At 52.8% G+C, this 20,170-nt stretch overlaps 8 protein-coding genes across 8 annotated transcripts; 3 read left to right on the top strand and 5 right to left on the bottom strand.

Moving 5' to 3' along the window:
• Positions 1-100: 100 nt before the first annotated feature.
• On the top strand, positions 101-2,146 carry J4E90_008888 (uncharacterized protein; the record flags this gene model as incomplete). Its single annotated transcript, XM_051438410.1, has 1 exon — positions 101-2,146. The coding sequence occupies one exon, from the start codon at positions 101-103 to the stop codon at positions 2,144-2,146; it is 2,046 nt and encodes a 681-aa protein (XP_051287720.1).
• Positions 2,147-4,555: 2,409 nt separating this feature from the next.
• J4E90_008887 (uncharacterized protein) lies at positions 4,556-6,263 on the bottom strand (the record flags this gene model as incomplete). The annotated part of the gene is made up of 4 exons (XM_051438409.1): positions 4,556-5,170; positions 5,268-5,511; positions 5,559-5,997; positions 6,047-6,263. 4 exons carry the CDS (start codon positions 6,261-6,263, stop codon positions 4,556-4,558), a joined length of 1,515 nt encoding a protein of 504 aa, XP_051287719.1.
• Positions 6,264-7,143: 880 nt separating this feature from the next.
• Positions 7,144-8,495, bottom strand: J4E90_008886 (uncharacterized protein; the record flags this gene model as incomplete). Its single annotated transcript, XM_051438408.1, has 2 exons — positions 7,144-7,842; positions 7,893-8,495. The coding sequence occupies 2 exons, from the start codon at positions 8,493-8,495 to the stop codon at positions 7,144-7,146; spliced, it is 1,302 nt and encodes a 433-aa protein (XP_051287718.1).
• A 714-nt stretch (positions 8,496-9,209) lies between these two features.
• On the top strand, positions 9,210-10,728 carry J4E90_008885 (uncharacterized protein; the record flags this gene model as incomplete). Its single annotated transcript, XM_051438407.1, has 3 exons — positions 9,210-9,256; positions 9,308-9,870; positions 9,923-10,728. 3 exons carry the CDS (start codon positions 9,210-9,212, stop codon positions 10,726-10,728), a joined length of 1,416 nt encoding a protein of 471 aa, XP_051287717.1.
• A 423-nt stretch (positions 10,729-11,151) lies between these two features.
• Positions 11,152-13,112, bottom strand: J4E90_008884 (uncharacterized protein; the record flags this gene model as incomplete). The annotated part of the gene is made up of 3 exons (XM_051438406.1): positions 11,152-12,367; positions 12,415-12,722; positions 12,915-13,112. 3 exons carry the CDS (start codon positions 13,110-13,112, stop codon positions 11,152-11,154), a joined length of 1,722 nt encoding a protein of 573 aa, XP_051287716.1.
• A 126-nt stretch (positions 13,113-13,238) lies between these two features.
• On the bottom strand, positions 13,239-15,549 carry J4E90_008883 (uncharacterized protein; the record flags this gene model as incomplete). Its single annotated transcript, XM_051438405.1, has 2 exons — positions 13,239-13,565; positions 14,398-15,549. The coding sequence occupies 2 exons, from the start codon at positions 15,547-15,549 to the stop codon at positions 13,239-13,241; spliced, it is 1,479 nt and encodes a 492-aa protein (XP_051287715.1).
• Positions 15,550-16,020: 471 nt separating this feature from the next.
• On the top strand, positions 16,021-17,302 carry J4E90_008882 (uncharacterized protein; the record flags this gene model as incomplete). Its single annotated transcript, XM_051438404.1, has 2 exons — positions 16,021-16,428; positions 16,487-17,302. 2 exons carry the CDS (start codon positions 16,021-16,023, stop codon positions 17,300-17,302), a joined length of 1,224 nt encoding a protein of 407 aa, XP_051287714.1.
• Positions 17,303-18,921: 1,619 nt separating this feature from the next.
• On the bottom strand, positions 18,922-19,614 carry J4E90_008881 (uncharacterized protein; the record flags this gene model as incomplete). Its single annotated transcript, XM_051438403.1, has 2 exons — positions 18,922-19,500; positions 19,549-19,614. The coding sequence occupies 2 exons, from the start codon at positions 19,612-19,614 to the stop codon at positions 18,922-18,924; spliced, it is 645 nt and encodes a 214-aa protein (XP_051287713.1).
• Between the last annotated feature and the right edge of the window lie 556 nt (positions 19,615-20,170).

Below are 20,170 nucleotides of genomic sequence, written 5' to 3'. Positions count from 1 at the left end.
CATGCGCTGATTGCGCCTGTGTTTTCGTCATTTCCTTGTTTGCTGACGGGTCTCTCAGCATGTCACACCTGGATTGAGTGCTGGAGCAATGCTGCTGGACATGTTGACCGCCGACGCCGCCAAACACGGCCATGAGAGCTCACCACCGCGTGCAGCCTCGCCCGCCACCAATGGCTCTTTCCTGCAGATGCCGCTTTCCCTTCTCGGTTCCGTCTTGCGCGGCCAGACTCCTTCACCGTCGCAGGCGACCCTTCCTTCTACCCATACCGACCCTACGACCGATGCCCCTGACACTCTTACGCGCGCCTCGCATAGGGATGCGATGAAGAAGCCGCATGACGAAGCCACCATCACCCTCGCTCCCTCGAGACCTGTCTCCTCCGGCAGCGATGCTACCAGCGTCAAGCCCAAGAAGCGGACCCCTCGTTCCAAGACCTCCTACATCATCGCCCGACCGGTAAACACTCGCTCCAAGCTACACAGTCGGCAAAGAGTTGCCCTGCAGCTACACCAAGTCATTGCGTCACAGCGACCAAAGCCAGCCTATGAAGTCGTCCCTTTCTCCGCCATCCCCCAACGAGCCTCGAGACGTCTTTCGCGGAGCTTCAACACCCGGGAAAGACTGGGACCGCACGATCTCCTCATTGCGCAAGCAGAAGCATACAACAGTCAGGATGACGAGAACAAGTCGGAAGAGGATCGCTGGGGCTCGCGCGACATAATTGGCGTCATCAGCTCACGGAAGTGCGACAGGGGGGTTACTGAGACAACGGAGATTTGCATGAACGACGGAACGAGTCGCTGGGCAGTCACCGACATGCCTAACGGAGGCTACGAGTTCAATAGCACTGACGAACATGGACTGACGCTGAAGGCTCGTTGGGTGTTGAAGCCAAACCACTCGCGTCGTGTGTCGAGCATGTCGACGACTGCGCCGCTGTCGCCATCGCTTCCTCAAGCTCCAGACGAGAAGAAGTTTACCTTCAGCACCTTGAGTGTCAACTCCAGGCGCCATCCCATCATTGCAACGATGACCCGCAGTCGCATAGATGTCATGGATACCTACGCAATGCCGTCTGCTGCCTCGCCGTCAACGCCTAGCATAACTTCCTACACCCAATCTCCTACTACCGACACCTCTAGCATCGACATGAACACCTTCATGGACACATTGACGGATAAGCTCCCCACCGAGACAGGCGACGCACTCCGACAATTTATTTTGGCTTCTGGCGTCTGGGTTGCGTCTAGAGAATTCGCGACCGAGAGCCCCTCCTTGTCTTCGCCTCCAACCTTGACACCCTCTGCAACCTTCCGTCCATGCGCCAACCGCACATTCTCCATGTCCATGTTGGACTGCCCGCGCTCGCCATCTCCAGCATCGACTCTCGACGAGAAGCGCCGCTCGTTTCCTCGGATGTTCAAACCTAGCATGGAAAGGCTCCCCCGTCGCACGACAAGCTTCACGGATACTCCCCCTTCGCCTGCGTCAACCAAAACGGCGATACATGCCTCTCCCGTACCTGTTGTCAAGACACGTGCGCGACGTGCGAATTCCACCGGCACCGCCCTGCATAGCATGACAGGCAGTATGAGGAAGAAGTACGGCCTCACTTTCGAAGACCAGACACTCGTTGAGACCCCCGAAGAGCGCACCATGAAACGCAGTGTAGAGCTTCTTCGCATCAAAGAGCTCTCACTCCCTTCACCCATAGAACGTCCTTCCGCCGAATCAACCCGCCCACTCCCTGCCGCCATCCCCTCACCCGTCGTCATCTCCCCATCAACCGAAGGCCCAAGCTCGCCCGCGCCTCTCCTCGCCTCCCCGCTCCTATCGCCCGCCATGCCAGAAACCGAACGTTCCCGCAAGACACAATCCGCTTATGCGCCCATCACGACAACCGGCATGTGGGATTCCGGCGTCACTGACGGACCTGGACTCAAGAAACGTCCCACAAGCATGTTTGTCATGAACGAGAAGAAGCGCAAGCAAGAGAAGAAAGGTGGGCGTAGTAAGAGTAGAGACAACAAGACTCAAGCTGGTGAAGATGGCAACGAAGGTCTTGGACTCAAGAGGAAGGGCGATTGGTACATGTACAAGATCAAGCTTCGCCTCAAGAATTGCTTTAAAAAGGAGAAGGCTTGATTTCTGTTCAACTAGTCCTCACTCTGGCATTGACATTTGGGTATAAGCATCGCTGGGCGTTTTTTGGTTACACACATTCAAGGCTGGACCTTTTGCTGGTCTGCAGTCACCACTCATTGCATTATTTCCCCTCTTTCTCTTCTTGTACATACATACACACCCTGTTTCCTACACTAGAGAGGATTTCTCCTCATCGCAAGTCCCTGTTCTTGTCTATACCCATTCTTAGAGCGCCCTGTTGGGTAGCGTGGTTCAATCGATACTTGTTGTTTTTGCTCCGTGGGTAATGTCCGATGCTCCGTGACTACTGCGTGAGCGCGTGATCTTCACATGCTGAGCTTATTTAGTTATGCCGAAGCTACGGGAAGTGCTAATTGCCGTGGGCTAATGCAGACTTGCAGATGCTTGCATACTGCGATTCTCTGTTCCGGAGGACTTGGCATCCTCAAGGCCCGATGCTGTCGGCCGAAGTGTCGGACGAGTCGGAGGGTTCGGATGGCGCGGAGGAATGGTTCGACGGAGGGTGGTGGCATGACTCGTGGTAGGAGGTGGGACGGGGTCTTTATGTTGCGTGTCACGAACCACGATGCATGTTGGTGTCTCCCTCTGTAGATACTTGTACCCGGGGTAAGACGTACGGTGTCGGTGAGTTGAGAAGTGGACTATTGTGATGGGTTAGCTCTTGGAGGAAGGTGCTAGGCGTTTCCCTAGACGTTTTCAAGGTTCTACTCGGTATCTCACTAGAGGTAGGCAACAAAAACTCTCCATGGACTCGAGCCTTCACTGAAGAGGCCACGATCTATGCTTCCCTACCAAACCACCGGAGAATTAGGATGACAGCTCCTCAAAAACTCCAACCACTGAATCCTCGCCTCAACCTGAAACTGCCTTCCCACCACCTCTCTAAACTCAATAACGTCCCCCCTCACAGCAGCATCTAACCTATCCCTCGCAAGATACAGCGCCAAATCGAATAACGCTAACAACTCGACATACGCCGCATACGGAGCGTTAAGCCAGCAGTCGAAATGCGCTCGTACCGCATCCGCATCCTCAAAAACCATGACCAGTTTCTCAAGATACGAGTGCGGGCTTGCGGGAAAGCTAACCTGCACGGGCGGATCCAGGTACTTCAAGATGCGATCACAGCTCTCCACAACCTCGCTCGGTGTAACAGGATGATGCGGCGCATCGAACAGATTCCACCCGCAAAACGGACAACTCCACACCTCCGGCTTGCGAAAATGCTCTACAATACACTCCGAGCCGAAGATGTGTCCGCAGGGGATTTCAACAGGTCGATGCGATTTCTCAGAACCGGTATCTTCTTTGCAGAGTGTAGTGCCGCAGAGCGAACATGATCCAAGGTTCTGTTTCGATGGGTTGAGCATTAACGGAACAACAGCATCGAGTGGACGGTCTTGTGCTAGAAATGTAGTGACGCAGCCTACTTGCTCGCGGTCTAAGGTTAACGGACCGCGCAAAGACATGGTACCCACTGCGTCCATCGTGCCACTCAGAACCTGAGCATTTACATCGAAAAGCCGGAGAAATTCCTTCTGCTTCGCAGACGGCAATTCATGCCACCCCAACGCCCACTCTCTCATTCCCCCAGGTAGCGATGGGAACACATCGAGGTCCATAAACCACTCCCAACCAGCCTTCAGACTCTGAGCCAGACTAAGTGTTGAGTCCTCGAGGATACGTTGAAGCTGTGCGAGAAACAGGATCTTAGGCCAGTGCGGTTGAGGTGCTACTTCGACTTCTCCTTCTCCCTCTGCCTCCACTTCCCGTTTCACATGCGGGAAATAGCATTCTTGCGCTAGGTATATCAGGTCGCCGGCGTTGAATGCGCCGTTGTAATCTAATCCGCATTCTATGTGGCTGATGAGCTCTTGCATCATGTCGAAGTATACAGGTAATGGATGGAGACGTAGCGCGGAAAGCGAGGTGTCTGTGGGGAAGTCTGCGTACCGAAGGTAGAATTTTAGGATGGAGATGATGGATGTGATTTGGCCTTCGAGTCGGACTATGCGGTTGTAGTAAGGGGAGTGGGAGGGTGTGGTGTGGCGGCGTGGGATAACCTCTCGCTTGGTTCTATGTCGATGGCGCGGTGGGGAGAGGGAATCTGTTGCTGCGTTAGACATGTCGGGTTGGGTTTGCGCACGTCCTCGTAGCGTTCGTGGGATCCGATGGTGGGGTTGGGAAGGCATGGTGCGTTAGTTTGAACTTTGAGAGGCGTTGCGTGGATTGTAAAGTTTGCCTTGCAGCGGAGTAGAAGATGTTTGATCAGGCGAAGCTGGATGGTTCCATTGAACTAGAAGTTTTCCATTCCATATACGCAGGTTCACAAAGCCGACCTATACAGCGCACCGACAAGCAACTTAGGGTATCTGTCTCTCCTGCACATCACTTTCTGACCTCTGCGTGTTCGACCTCCGCTGCGTCCTTGATGTCTAGTCCAACCATGTCTTCCTGATCCTTAGCCACGTCCCTAATCATCATGTTCTGCTTCTTATTCTCGCTCTTCTTGTACAGATACTGCATGACCAAGAATGAACTCCAGCATCCTACAATGAAGCAGATATTCACTGCATAGCCCTTGGTCCATTTCGGGCCCTCGACGATAGGGAATACTGTGATGGGGTAGAAGGAGAAGACAGCCCAGCCAGCTGTCAACATAGCACCGACAGTGACAGCGCGTGCTTCTGCATCGTCACGTAGAGCCATGTTGATGAATGGCATGAGAATGGGGGTCACAGCAGCTGATACACCGAGCAGGTAGTAGCAGGCGAAGTGGTAGCCCTTAGGGATGTTCCAGACCAGAAGAGAGATGTTGGCGACGATGTAGATAGTCTGGACGATCGAGAAGATGGACCAGAGCGGGTAGACCATACAGAGGGAGGTGGCGAGGAGCGCGGCGAAGACGGAGACACCTTGGGCACCAGTTGGGATAGTGTTGATTTGAGGAATGGTGTAGGCGCCGGGGTATTTGGCAGCAAGGTCTTTAAGCCAGATTGCCATCTGTCCGTGAGGATAAGAGGAGGATAAGAAGCTAGTAGTCGGTCAGCGTTCGTAACTATGGGTTGCTCGAAGATGCTCACAAGGTATAACACAGTACGCCCATGTAGAACTCCCAGCGCATGAATGTGCGCTTTGCGACCGTCCAACTAAGCTCTTTGCTTGGTGCGACACCGGCGTTAACCATGCGTGAGCGAGCCAGCGCATGCTCTTTTGGTGTAAGCCACCACGGCTTAGCGCTACTTGGTAGACCCGGGAAGATGAGGAAGCCCGCAAGAGCAATAGGGAGAGAGATTACTCCGTCTATAATAAACAGCCATCTCCAACCCGACATGCCACCGACACTGCAAGAGGTTAGCGATAGCACAAAACTTTGCGGAAGGTCGCTTACCCGTTGAGGTTGTTGTAGGCCGCAGCTTGTAGATATCCACCAAACATCACAGCAATGTTGTTGGAGACATACCAAACTCCCGTCCTTTTGAAGACCTCCTCAGGCCTGTACCAAGAGCCAAGTACATATGTGGTACCAGATGCTACAGGCGTCTCGAGCAGACCGAGCAGAAATCGAGTACCGTAGATGTCGTTTCGACTGCGCATCTGACTCTGGCAGAAAGTCACAATGGACCACAGCACTTCCATGGTCGGCAGATAGTACTTAGCAATCTTCGGTCTGGACAATAGGAGTAAAGATGGGACCTGGAACACGAGATATCCGACGTTGTAGAAGGTGTCGAATAACGAGTACTCGTTGCCGTAGAGACTAAGCTCTTCCTTCATGCCCGACACATAGGCATTCTTGATGTTGGAGGAGTCCAGCCACTTGAGGAAGACTAGTTTCGTTAGCATATAAGTACTGGGAGACCCGATAGTATGACCTACACATAAAGGAACAGAATGTCAGCAGACAAGCGTCCATCTTCCTCAGCAACTTCCTCTCCTCCTCAGGGTAGTGCTTAGGATACCATTCCCAGAGGTACATCCAAGCCTTCCATGGCGACCTCTTGGGGGCTTCAGCAGGCGCGATAACGTTAGTATCGAACTCGCCAGTCCTGTTGGCGACACCAGCAGTTTCGTCGTTGGGCTGCGTGCTAGCCATGTTGAGTAGCCTCTCGTCAGATGAAAGTGTTGACGGCACGACCTCGGAAAAGTACAACAAAGCTGGGGTTTTCGTGCTTAAAGCCCTGACGTTCGTCGGAACCCGAAGAACAGGTGAGTAGGTAGTTCCCGCATGGCTAAATCTCAAAGCTAGTAAGCGACTGGACCGCTCATCCGCGGGCGTCGGTGTATTTCTGCATACGGATGGTCAAGTGCGGGGGCGGGCTTCTTCTGGAGAGAAATCCACAAACGGGCGCTGAAATAGGTATTACTCCGTTATCCGGTGGGTGTTGAGCTGCTGGAAGATAGCCAAGAGCATGGGGAAGCTGTGGGGTGATGGAATGAAGCTCAGATCTTGGTTCGGGAAGGATGCATTGCGGTCCATGAGTCGTGCCAAGGCGCAGCCACAGGCAAGCAACTTCGGCGCATCGTCCGCCTAACAAGCGTGAAAGTAGGCCTCGGAATCACTCGCTGATTACTATACCGCTCATTTCTTCGCATGCAAGTTTTCTTCTATTTGGCGTTGCGCAGATGCATGTATGGTGTGGTAACATCCGATGACGTCATAGACACGTTTCGCGAACGGAAAATCTTAGGCGTGTCTTTACGCGTCGCGACCACGAGCATGCACATTCATCGCCAACGTCTACGACCCGGAACCGACACATGTACTTTCACTTCCTGGGCCCATCTCGAAAAACTGTTCGCGTTGAGTATGCGTTCTTTGTGTAACCTTGGAAGAGCATGGTGCCCGGGGACCTCCCATGCAGAGCCGTGCATACGCATCTTCACGCGACTATACCTACATATCAGGAGAGCGTGATCGCGACCGGGTTTCGATTTTGGAATGACCATATCTACTTCTACGCTACGCCTTTCCACTACTTCAACGCTTCGATCATCTGGTACAAGCTGTTCTCTAGGGTGACAGGCGATCGAAGCGCAGACCAATCGTAGTTCAACAATCCCCATGCCTCATCCGCTCCTATGAGCGTGTTGGGAGTTCGGTTAGGACGAGTCTGGAGGTAGAAGCTACCCGAGAGCTCCCAATGCTGCCAGCTAACCTGGTACTCCTTGACCATCTCCACCAAGCATTCCGCGTAAGTGGTTTGGTTCCAGTATGTTCCGTTCTGGATGAATCCCCATTCGGAGATTACCATCGGGAAAGTGTACTTGGTCGCTGGGTCGTCGGGGTTGACGGCCTGGAAGCCCTTCTGATACCACTTCCTCTTGAAGGTCGCGCAGTCATCCTGTGTGGCTTCGAAATCATACTTGTGGATCTCGAGAACGATCTTGTCCTTCCAAGCGAAGCTATCGGGCACGAACTTCGCGGTCTTGTTCGCAGTCGATGTACCACTAGTACCATTGAGCGTCTTTCCGAGAGGGATGGGGTCTATGTACGTGTCGTACGAAAGACCAGAGAAGAAGATTAGCGCATTGGGATCTGCCTCGTGAACGGCGTCTGCAGCGGCAGTCATGTGGATGTACCAGGTATACCAGTCGACCGGCTCGGCCACCTTGGCAGCTCGCAGCTCATTGCGCAGTCCCATTGACGAGAACGTCGACCAGTTTTCTTTCGCCTAATCTTGTCAGCATCTGCTCCATAGCAGACGGTCATTTAAGCACATACATGCTTCGTCATAAAGGCCAAACCTCGCTTCCACTTCTCCACGTCGAAGTCCTTCTCGCCGAACCAGCCGTTACCGTCGTCGTCGCCGCAGCACCAGAATGCCTTCGAAACGTGGTTGTCCAAGTGGATGATCACACCTTGACGCGAAAGTTCCTTGCCAACAGCATCCCAGACTTGGAGTCTTGTCGTGTTCTTGGTGAACTGCGGGTTCTTCTCCAGGATAGAGTTCAGAACATCGGTGCCGTTTGTGCCCGGAATCGCATTAAGAACACTCTTTTCGAGAGTCTGGTTAGGGCTATTCGCAAGGTAGTCATCCACCATCTGAATTGCGAACGGCATGCGGACCGAGTTGAGGCCGAGCTTAGGAAACCACGATACGATATCTTGGACGGATGAGTGATGGAGGCCTTCAGGAATCATGATCTCTTGGTGGCCTGGCCAATTGGTCGACATGAAGTGGAAGACATCGCCGTTCGCGTCGACGATATCTCGCCCCTTGGTTGATAAAGGAAGTATGGAAGCGGACCTCTTCAACGCTGATGGCGGCGCGGCAGCAGCGAGGGAAATCAGCAGCAGGCTCGCAGTTGCACGAATGAACAGCATTTTGAAGTTAAAAGCACGAAGTGTTGGCTGGTCCTATCCACGTTACGGACCCTAGCATCTTTATGCCGACAAAGATTCATGTGATCGTCTCAAACTTAGACGCGTCGATATTTACGGTCAAAGTATCTCCGTCCTCACATGCAAGCAGCGCTACTGCAACCCCAGACTTCACAGATAGTACAATGCGGGGAAAGTAGCTAGAAGCCCAGCCTTAGGTCAACGCTACGACGCTTCCAAGGCTTATCAACACAGCAAGCGAAGGAACAGATACCTCTTCTGGAAGACCGTCCACGAGTCCAAGAAAGCATAGTCACGAGCTCCAGAACAATACGAGATCAAGAAAAGCATGACGTCCACATCGCGGGCGATGCCCTGAGCTTGTGCAAACGGCCGGGTAGCGGGCATCGGGGTAATGCAGATCCCACGTTTAGCCTACACCTTGGCTTTGAACATTCGTCGCGAGATAACCCGGTATCGATAACAGCCCCGCCATGCTACGCGCGACAGTTTACGCGTCGCCCGATGTAGGCTTTTTGGCAAGAAGCAACACCTTGGCTACTCTTCGCTTTGCTTCCCAACTCTTCCCTCCGCTCAGTTGCAATCAAGCTCCTTGGAAACGCCACACCTCAACAATCCAGTTCTAAATCACATTGGACGGAAATCTACCTTTCTATCGAACAAACGTCACTCGCAAGTTCTGATCGCGAAGGCAAGATGGGAAGCGCTGTACAGGACGCCAAGATGACTTCCAAGGCCGCAGTGTAAGCAAACGCGCATGCTATACGACATAAGCCAATGCTAAGTCCATCTAGTGTCAAAGATGTCGACCTCAGTCAGATCTACTCAGAAAGCGTAGCAGCAAAGATCATACAAGTCGCGCAACGCGGTCTCAAACAACCGGCTCCCTTACCGTCATACCCACACACCGTACCCCAGATCGGTCCAGACGCCGGCCGATATGAAGAGCGAGAAGCAGACTTCTGGACATGCGGCTTCTTCCCAGGATGCTTATATGCTCTTCTCGAGCGCTCAATACGATACCCTCAGGCCATTGATGTCCCGGAAAATGTGCGGCCACAAATCCAGGACCAACTGCTCAAACTGGGTCGACACTATGGCGTCGCTATCAACCAGATGTCGGGTCGAACAGATACCCACGACATGGGCTTCATCGTACAGCCTGCGTTACAAAAAGACTGGGAGTTGACTGGGAACAAAGAGAGCTTACAATCTGTCATCAACGCAGCGTACGCGCTCGCATCGCGATACGACGACCGGGTGAAAGCGATTCGGAGTTGGGATGTTGCGATCAACGATCGTTACTCAATAACGGACATGTCCACAAACTTCCTTGTCATCATAGATAGCATGTGCAGTAAGCCTTCCACCCCAAGCACTTCTTCTCCCCACTTACTCACACGTTTCAGACCTCGACCTCCTCTACTTCGTCGGCCACATCCAAAACGACCAAAAGCTAATCGACATCGCAACCCAACACGCCGACTCCATCATCCACGAAATTCTGCGACCAGACTTCTCCTCCTACCACCTCGTAAACTTCGACCCGCGGACCGGTCAACCACAAGCCAAGATGACGAATCAGGGTTGGAAAGACGATTCGACGTGGAGTCGAGGTCAAGCCTGGGCGATAATGGGTTTTGCGCAGACGTATTCGTGGACGAAGGATATCAAGTACTTGGCGACAGCGATCCAATGTGCAGAATACTTCTTGCGCAGATTGAAAGAAGGAGAGGGGAAGTGGCATCACCCCATGGTCCCGTGTTGGGATTTCGACGCGCCACAAGATCATCCTGAAGAACCGCTACGCGATGTCTCCGCAGGCGTGATAACAGCGAACGGTCTTCTTATCATCCACCAAGCACTCCAATCCCTCTCTTCAGCCACGGTATCGCAACTCCCTTCTAGCAACGCCACCAATTTCCTCGACGTCGCACTGCAGATCGTATCCCAGACTCTAGATATGTCGTACGACTCTGATCTAGCGTCTTTTGAACTCCCCACCAAGGCCATGGTCAATGGGAACAGCGTGAACGGCGCAGTGGTAGCATCAGAGCTCAAGATCAAAAAATCAGGGTTCGAGTGTATACTAAGGAACAGCACGACGAATTGGAACGAACATGCGCATATGAAGTATGCGGATCATGGGTTGGTGTATGCGGATTACTACCTTTTGGAATTCGGGAATAAGCTTTTGAGGGCGGGGTTGCTGTGATGGGTGTTGGGGCGTTGGGATGAGTAGTCGTTGATGAGAAATACATGTTGAAGTGAAGCAAGTCTGCATTGTCTGCTTGCTGGTTTGATGTGCCTTTGCTGTGAGTGAGCAGGTGTGAAGACGGTATCAAGGAAGCTAGCATATGAGAAGAGCAGAACAGGTGAGCAACGAGCAAGAGTCAAAGAACGAGCGGTTGGATTTCTTTTGCGTGCGTGACGAAATGAGCGTAAGGCGTAAGGCGTGGTAGTGTATATACAGCGATATCAAGCGAGTGCGGGTATGTATATGCAACAGCATAGAACGAGTGTGATAGTGCAAGTGTGCACAAACGTGAAGAGAGACATGTACAAGAAAGATGAGTGGAAAAGTGCGCCGCAGCCAACAAACAGCAGAAACGATACCTAGCCGGTCATTGTCGCTGGTTTACACAGTGACATACTCCATGACAACCGAAGTCACGACCGTAGTTTGTGGGTCAGCGGGCGCGGTAGGCTCAGGCGCTTGCTCTGAGACGGCTGGTGCGCTAGAAACCTGGGGTGTGGGAGTAGGTGTAGAAGAGATAGATGTCGCGCTGGAGACCTCAGATGAGGTCGCAGGTGTAGGTGTGGATACCGCAGGGGTAGAAGCACCCAGCGTCACATACTGCGTAATGACCGACTCCAAGAGCGTCGTTGCAATCTGGGGACCCGCACCACCAGCGTCAGGCGCGACTTCCGGAACCGGAGCCTTCTTCCATACAAACTCGCCAGATTCAGCGTCGTAAGATCCGCTCGACTGATCGGCAGGGAGAGTGGAGTTGGTGCCGTCAGGTCCAGGTCCGTTGTACACAGGCGGGTTGCCTTCGATGTCGTCCTTGTATTCGACATCGCCGTTCCAGGTCGGCACCTCGGTGTCGGATTCTGGGATGCTGACTGGCACGCTGAATACGGTGACGTTCAAGCCCTTGGGTGGTTTGTTTCGTGGGATCTCGCTGAAGTCCAGAGCTTGGATGCGCCAGCTGAACTTCTCTTTGAGATAGGCCTGTACTGTCTCTTTGTCCAGGCTCTTGAGCTCGCCGGCCGCGTGCTTCTGTGCGAGCTTCTCTGTCAGGCCAATGTTACCCGTAACGATGTTTGAAGAGCTCATTCGCGGAGAAGACAAGGTGGCGAGCTGACCAACGTAGTTGGGGTCTGTGGGCCAGTCGATGGGGTTGGTGCTGGGCTCGCCAAGGAAGGCACGAACGGCGTAGGAGACCTTGATGTCGGTGGGCATATTGACTTCACACTGCCAGTCGGTAGCCTGAACCGTGCGGTTGATGCTGCCTCCGCCTGGAGCCGGGAATGTCGCATTGACAGTCGCATTGGTCTCGCTCAGACCTTGATTCTGGGCCTTGTACAACTGATTGATGGACGATGTCAGCGTCGCATTGCTGGGGTTGTTTTCGAGTTCGGGGTAGGTGTATCCAAAGGAGGTCCAATTGCGGGAAGTGGTTGCAGTCCACATGTCGCCAAGGGCGTTCATGTGGAACGGTGCGAGTGGCGAAGCAGTACCAAGAACGCTACCGCTGGCGACAGAGAATGAACCCATACGCTGCTCGGCGTCCTCGACCCAGGTGTCGGGGTAGCGAGTTTGGTACATAGATATGATCCGATCAATGTTACTACACACGGTTAGCATTACTCTCAGCATTACGTTCCGAGGACTTACCAGTGATGGAACCAGAAGATGGGGTCGAAGGCGGAAACCTCCACTATACCCATGTGACCCAATCCGAAGACGGTGTGCAGACCATCGTGTAGAGTCTCAAAGTTTCCGATCTTGCCACCGTTCGCCTTGTTGCTCACTTGGCTGAAGGGTTGGTACGTTGTCAACAACTTGTAGAGCATATCGCGGAGATTGGGCTGCTGCTTGCCCACTCGATCGTTAACCTCGCTGTTACGGCTGGTGGCATTGGCAGCATGCGGGTCAGCTGGGTACCGAATAGTGTGATTCCAGTACTTGAACTCAAACTCGCTCTACTCGTGTGTTAGCAGCCAAGTTCTCGAATATGATATCTTCTGCGTGGAACGCGGAGGTATAGATTTGAGACGTACCAAAGGAGCGAAGTCATCATACTTCAGAGGATGGAAGTCGTATTTGTACAGAGGGTTGGGGATATACCCTGTGGTCCCATTGGGAAACGTGACAGTAGCCGTGAGGCAACGCACGTTCTCAGGAATGACACCCTCTTCACTGTTTGGCGGGTCCATTGCCCAGTCCCAGTAAGGAAGGCGAACTCGGTTTGCAATATCCAAGGCCTTGTTACGGGCTTCACCGATGGGATACTCATTGGCGACGTCGACCGCGCGATCATGGAGAACCTGCTCGAAGAGCGCGAGATACGGTCTGTGCCACGGACCGAACATGCTGGACCCATGAGGACAATATCCCATCATCTCATGACCAGCTGTCCCGTTCACATTGTCCCACTTCTGGAATGGCACTCCGTGTATCCCTAGAGATGTTAGTTAAGCCTCTGATAAGAACATTAACTACATACCTGCGACCTGGAAGTAAGAGATCTTTTGATCCTGGTCCATAGCCTGGAAGCGAGCAAACGCTTGGATAAAGATGTTCCATAACTCCGTGTCTTTCTGCAATTCACGGAGTTCCTGTCGGGGGTGTACTCCAGTTCCCTGGACTCCGACAACACTGAAGTAGCTGTCGTCTGCCTTTGCAACTCCACATGAAGGACCATTGGTAGAGTTGGACACAGCTTGTACGCTTGCCAGTAACGAGAGTGTGGTAGCCAGACCAGTGAAAGAAAAGAATGATTTCATGTTGGCCAACCGGTAGCGAATGAAGATGATCGTCAAGATCTGAACGAATGAAAGCAGCAACAAGTTGCGAACGAAAAGAATGAATGTCACTAGGACTGAAAGAGAGACTGGGCAAGCGATGCTGTGATGGGATTCTGGATGGACATGATGCTGTATATAAGATGTCCGTAAAATGAACGGCTGATGGCACAATCCACTGCCCCGCTGCCTGTAAGTGACGTACCGCGTTGTAGTACCGGTACTTCATGCGTAAAACATCCACCATCTGTCAAAAGGCAGGTGCCGCAGCGTGTACGCCGTTGTTGGTCGGTGCATCCTTGCATGTAGGATGATGTTCGAAACATGTTTGGTTTCTTCGCATGAACGTGCCAAGGACGGAGGAGCACGAGGTATGGACTATGAACATAGACGATCAGAGTCCTGGAGCGTATTTTCGAGCTTCAATGGGGGTCTAGTACCGGTGTTCATGCTCTCAGTATAACTGCGCTTGACCGTTGACGTAGTCGTCCTAGCCAAGACGCAGCATAGACAGTTGAGTATCTTGGGGATGCCTTAGCCCCACCGGCTAGTTGAGAATCAGACATCGGCACGAGCGGGCCATCTTCGATCGGTGCAGTATACTGATTGTGGCTGTGGCGTGGGGAAGCTGTGTGATGTTGATTGTGTGAGATGGCAGGGCCGCGGCACAGACCACCACGGCATGGTGCGACGCTCACAGAGAGCAAATTGACGAGCAACCGAAATTCAGGCACCTATCAACTCGGATGTGACGGCCTGGAATGGTCGATGCGATGAAACAATGTCGGCACGCAGCGATTGCTAACCGGCAAAATTGGTGTTATCGCGATTTTGCGGGGGATGTGCTTCATACACTTTCCATAGTGTCGGGAGGCATGGAGTCATCGATATCACGCGCTGTGAGAGTGCGTTTCGTGTCCTCGAGTTGTTTCGCCTGGCTGCTCTTTCTCTTTCTCGAACCTGCACTATCAGATGCAATGTGCAATCTTGCCCACCTTTTGACTCTCTTGAAAACTTCGATTACTGGCACCGGGAGCCCACCCAGTTGGGCAGCTGATACACCGTTGCTTCTCGTCAAGACATCAATAGTCGTTCGAGCCCGTGTGATGGCCGGGTTCAGAGATTGGCCAAAGACGGTGTCACCGAACGATGTCAACGCAATGTTCCTCAGAAGCAGAATGTCGCCAACTTTGATGCTCTCTAGTGTCTGCAGTAGTTGGGTTTGAACGTGGTTTTGTTCGTTGTTTGACTCTCGGGGTGGACGCAGCCAGAACGTGACCTTGAAGTCTGAGCGCGTATCATCCGCAACGATGATCTCCCATAGATTCATCTTGTATCCGCCCTTCCGAACGAAGACTTCTTTTTGTTCCGGAGTCGCTGTCACAACGCATAAGAAGTTTGGTGTTGGAGTTTGCGGGTAGATCGCTCGTAGACGCTGTGCGTTAGGTAACAATCCAAGAGGCGTGATACTCATCTTGGGCGCGACTTTGACGAGTAGTGTATGCTCATCGACTTTGCTTGGGCTGTCAAAGTCCGATAGAGTAGTTCCGAAAGAAGTAGTCAAGAAGGATGAGGAGCTGACGCTCTTATCTGTTATACCGTCTGGCAGGACCTGAGACGACAGTAGCGTGTCGTGGAAGACGAGCGAATGCTCAAGATAGCCAGGTGTGGCGAGTGACGTATCCTCAAAGGCGATAGATGTATCCAAGTGCGTTGTATCTTCTTGTAAGAAAGACGGATACCGACTCACATTGGGCAGCGAAACGTCTGATATGTCTTGACCTCGAACATTTCCTGGGAGAAAAGGTTGTGACCATCCAGTCTGGAGCCGAGGGTTCTTGAGAGGCAGTCCGCGCCACTTCAAAGCCGGTGTGGATTCATTTGCAGGTGTAGAGACACTTGTTGCTGCATCAAAGGGACGGCAATCCTCGACTGCCAAAAGTGTGTCCTCGTTAAACTCTAGATGGTTGCGCAAAGGCGCTCCATTGAGCATCTTGAGCCGCATCTTACGCGACTGACGCGTCTACGCGTACGTGTTGGATCGACGCGTGCGCGACGGAAGTCATGGGAACAGGGTTGGTCTTCGAAGTATACTAGCGTAGGAGGTATGCGAGGGTCATGTGGAGCCGAGTAGAGAGAAGTCGGAGAATGTGAGGATGTCCGGGCCTCGTCCAACAAATCCGAAGCTGAGGGCATAATCGTCGCCTAATCTGATAACGCGAGGTCCGAAAGCCGAAGCAATTCACCGAGACAAGAAAAGCAACATAAGAGGCGGTCAGCTTCCGTGAAAAACAGCCGTAACGACGTGTATTCGGTGTTACTCAAGCATCTTCGTATGTACCAGGCAGCAACGGCCGTGAACGGGCGTGAAAGACATCATCCAGGTACCAACCACTCCGTAAGCGTCGGCGTCACCGCGCGCCCACATTCCGCGGCCTTGGCGATCTAATCGCCGCATCTGATATAAAGATACGCAATGGCACCTTCCAAGACGCCCCACCGGCCGATAAACGCCTACCGAGTCCCTGCCATGTTGCGCAACCTGTCCTACAAGCTGACTTCAGCACTTTCGTCGTCAGAAGTCCCTACGTTGGCCAAGGACAGCGACGAATTCACCAAAGCGAAGAAGACGGAGGAGTTGTTCCCGACCACCGACCCCGCGGTAGATGGCGACGATTGCCTGCACGACTGCGCCAGTTGTAGTGTCAAATACCCGCGCAAGTTCGAGATTGACGAGACGGAAGAGCTGTATGGGCATGTGAAGGGATGGAGTACGCATTTGATTGTCGCGACTGGCAAGACGGATTGGGTGCGCGATGTCGCAGACGAGAAGGGCAGCATCATGGAGGCGGTTGACAGGGGCGATGCAAAGCCTAGCAATGGGGTGAGTCTGGGAATATGCTACCGTTAGGTTCTGTCGAGTGCGAGCTAATTGGGTATAGAAACTCATGTTATCCGCCTCCAATATGCCCGTCCCAGACCACTCGGATCACAGTTCCATGGTACTACTGCTACCGTCATGGCAGTTCATAGACAACGTCACGCCTGCGAACATCCCCGAACTTATCACCGACTATATCAACCCCGGTCCTACAAATAACACCCCATTGCGCTCGCGGAAAACTGCCGCGCTACCACCTTCAGAAGAGCCGGAAGAGACTTCTTCCGCCGACGCCGACGCGCCCTCCTCCATACCCCCGTCGATGCCCGCACCCCAACTCAAAGCCCGACCATGTCCACACAAATACCTCATCTTAATGTGCAGTCAAAAGACACGAGACGCGCGTTGCGGCCAGTCCGCTCCTCTTCTACGAAAAGAGTTCGAGCGACTGCTACGGCCACTGGGGTTATACCGCGATCTACACGACGAGCGACCGGGCGGCGTAGGAATATACTTCATAAGCCATGTTGGCGGCCACAAGTTCTCGGCAAACGTCATGGTCTACCGCCACTCTTCTGTGGTCACGCGGCCCGAGAGCACGAATGGCAATGCCAATGGACATGCCAATGGTGCGGAGAAGCGGCTCGCGGACCTGAAGCTTGAAGATGATAATGGGCAGAAGGTTCTGCTGGATGCTAATAAGGAGCAGGAGGCAGATGGTAATGGCGAGGCTGCGCAGTGTATATGGTTGGCGCGAGTGAAGCCTGAGGATTGTGAGAATATTATTAAGTACACGGTGCTGCAAGGAAAGGTGGTGAAGCCGGGAAGGCAGCTGCGAGGTGGTTTTGATCGGTGCAAACAGCTAGCTAGTTGGTAATCGATTCTGAATGACTGCCAAAGGACTTGTTGACCAGATCTGCTATCGCTGACGAAGGCGCCTCACAGTATGCAGCAGTGCATCTCCTTCCCCGAATCGGAAAGTCATGCAACAAGGTGTCCGACGGTGCGAATACGCTGATCTTGCACTTGACGTAACAATCATTACTATTTTCTTTCAAACGGATTACTCCATCTCTTTTCCCATCACGACACGATTGATCTGATCAAGAGTGAACAGTCATCGATATCCAAATGACAGCAGTCCCACCATCAGTCTGCATGGTTTTTCATCTCGCGGAACTAGCTTCTTGTACTGTCCAGCTCAGGCGTTGTCTGTCTGCCAGGTAGCTCATACCGCGTCTCCAACATTCCCTGTTGCGTATCCTCGTTGCATTTGTCATGTGATTCTGCAGGCTTTGTGCTCTTGTTGTCTGGATACCTCCGACGAATCCAGCATACGGCAACGACGATGATACCAACGATTGTTAGACCGCCCATAATGCCGCCAATAATCGCGCCGGTATTGCGGGATGTCGTGTCGGGTTCGTTCACATAATAGGATGAGCCATCGCTGAACGTCGCAGAGTAACTGGAGCTCGATGTTGAACTCGACTGGTAAAGCCATGAAGGTATATCGCTGGAGTCCGTTCGATCGACTGTCACGGTGCTGGTCCTGATCATTGATGGCGTTTCTGATATACCAGGGGTCAACCATGTGGCTAATGGTGCTGGCTCTTGTGTTGTGAGATAGACTGTGGTATCTGATCCGACAGATTCCATTATCACGTCCATTAAGCTTCTGGTCCCCCACACTGCTATGGCAAGCGTGGAGAAGCCTGCTGGAGCTGATTCGATCGGGTCGGGGATGAGTTGCTATGTTATTATTAGATTGTAACCCAGTAGCAAAATTGACAAAGTACATACCGCCGACATCTCAGCTCGTTGCGGTTGGTCTCTCAACGGCAGCCAGCAATCTCTGGAAGTAGGCAGGAGGTACTTAAAACAACTTTTACTAGAGAGAAGCTTGCATAGTCCTGCCTCCTGTACACAGCCCCTTTCAATAAAAACGTCGATGTAACACTGGAATGCAGCATTGCGGTTGTGTTACAACCTGTATCAGCATGGTACAGTGCAGCGCGTAGAAACTGCGCGAAGGACTTAACCAAAGGCTCCGTAGTACAGAATACGTGCATACTAGGGTGTATACAAGGTTAGGCTCGATATGCAATGAATCACGCGCATCCGGGAAGATACATGTTGAACTCGAACATAACATGGGGTATCATTTGTGGTATATCGCTTGGCCATGCATCTATGGTGTCTGTCTGTCGGCTTTATGTGGCCCGTGGTCCTCAAGATGGCAAGCGATTTTCGATCTTTCCAAGTATCGTGACTTCGCAGCGTGCTACCCATCGATGTGTCGGTCATGGTCGACCTTGCTCGACGAAATTAGTCGAGGATTTCGGGCCGCCAACTCGTACTTATCGTCATGGAAGGGCTCCACGCGTGACGATGACAACTTCCTGTAGGGTCTTGATCACCATGAGAAAGCTGTGAGTGACTCTTGCATCGCTTATGATCACACGACTTGTTGTATGTGCACATACACGTCTCTTCTCAGCCTGCGGCTTCCTTAACCTTGCCACCGGGATTGGGCGCTTCGTCGATGAACTGGGGCGGCGCAGTATCGTCTAGCATGAAGTTTGGCACGCCTGACGATTCTCCAATACCCTCAAAGTCGACCTCGTCACCCAATGCCTCCAGCTCAGCATCCAGCTCCGACTCGTCCACATCTTCTGGCACGTCGTAGCTGCGGCTTATAGCGTCTTGTATATCGTTTCCCATATCCATGAGGTCCGCCATCTCGTCTTGCAGCTTATCGATCTTGTCGATGTTGACCTTGCCGTACTGCTTCCGTAGCTCTTTGGTCGTTGTCTTCATGGCGTCGATAGTGGTCATTGTGTTCTTAAGATTGTCCTGCATCATGCCGGCCTGTTCCATGTTCCACGACTGCGCCTGAAGTTGGTCGCGCTGCGCTTCGTATTGCTTCCGCTGCTGGAGGACTTTGAGGGCTTTTTGCTTGATGGCGGTTTTGCCGGGGCCGTCGCGCATCTTGGCGAGCTTCTGCTGGTAGGTGGACAGCTCAGCATTGAGCTTGGCGAGCTTGACGTCGAGACTTTCTATGCGTGTGTCGACCTGAGCGCGTCAGTATCGGAAAGGTGTTGCCTAATGGATGGAGCCTACATTGGAGATGGCGCTGTTGAGCGTGGGCTTGGGCGCGGTGCTCTTTGCACCGAATAAGCGGTTCATGCTGGTGGAGGGATATGTGGGTTGCCGGCCGGAGAGTCGCGATATGCAGCCGAGGGGAGAGGACAGGCGTGGAGTGTGTTGGCAGTGTGGGGTGAATGGCAGGCACCGAACGGTGGTCGTAGCTCCGGCAGTTCCCGCTAACGTCATCGATCGTCACGTGGGCGCTAACGATCGCTGACCCTGAGATGCCCAAGCAGGATTGCCATACATAGAGTGTCCCATGCCATGGCAATTGCCGACGTTGACAAGCTAACAAAAGCAACCATAGTACATGATGAAGCAATTCATCAACAGCTATCCACAAACGAGTCAAATGAACTTTCTTACAGGCGGATGCCGGCATGCGATGCCAGATGCAAGATGCACCAAACCATCACACTGTTGAAGATGCTACATAACCATGAAATCCTCCAGCATGCGCGGCGTTCACGCCATCAGCACTAGCTCGCATGCTTATCTCGAGCAACTACTGAGTTCCAGACTTGTACCCAGATATAGCTGGTAGTCTTCTCGACACGTCCTGGTTGATATCAGGGAGGTGCAAGTGATCTGCGGC

Source organism: Alternaria incomplexa, assembly GCF_024043165.1.
Source record: "Alternaria incomplexa strain BMP 0042 chromosome Unknown scaffold_14, whole genome shotgun sequence".
NCBI classification, from domain to species: domain Eukaryota; kingdom Fungi; phylum Ascomycota; class Dothideomycetes; order Pleosporales; family Pleosporaceae; genus Alternaria; species Alternaria incomplexa.
Note: the sequence above shows the minus strand (reverse complement) of the source record. Positions and strands in the feature narration are given on the sequence as shown.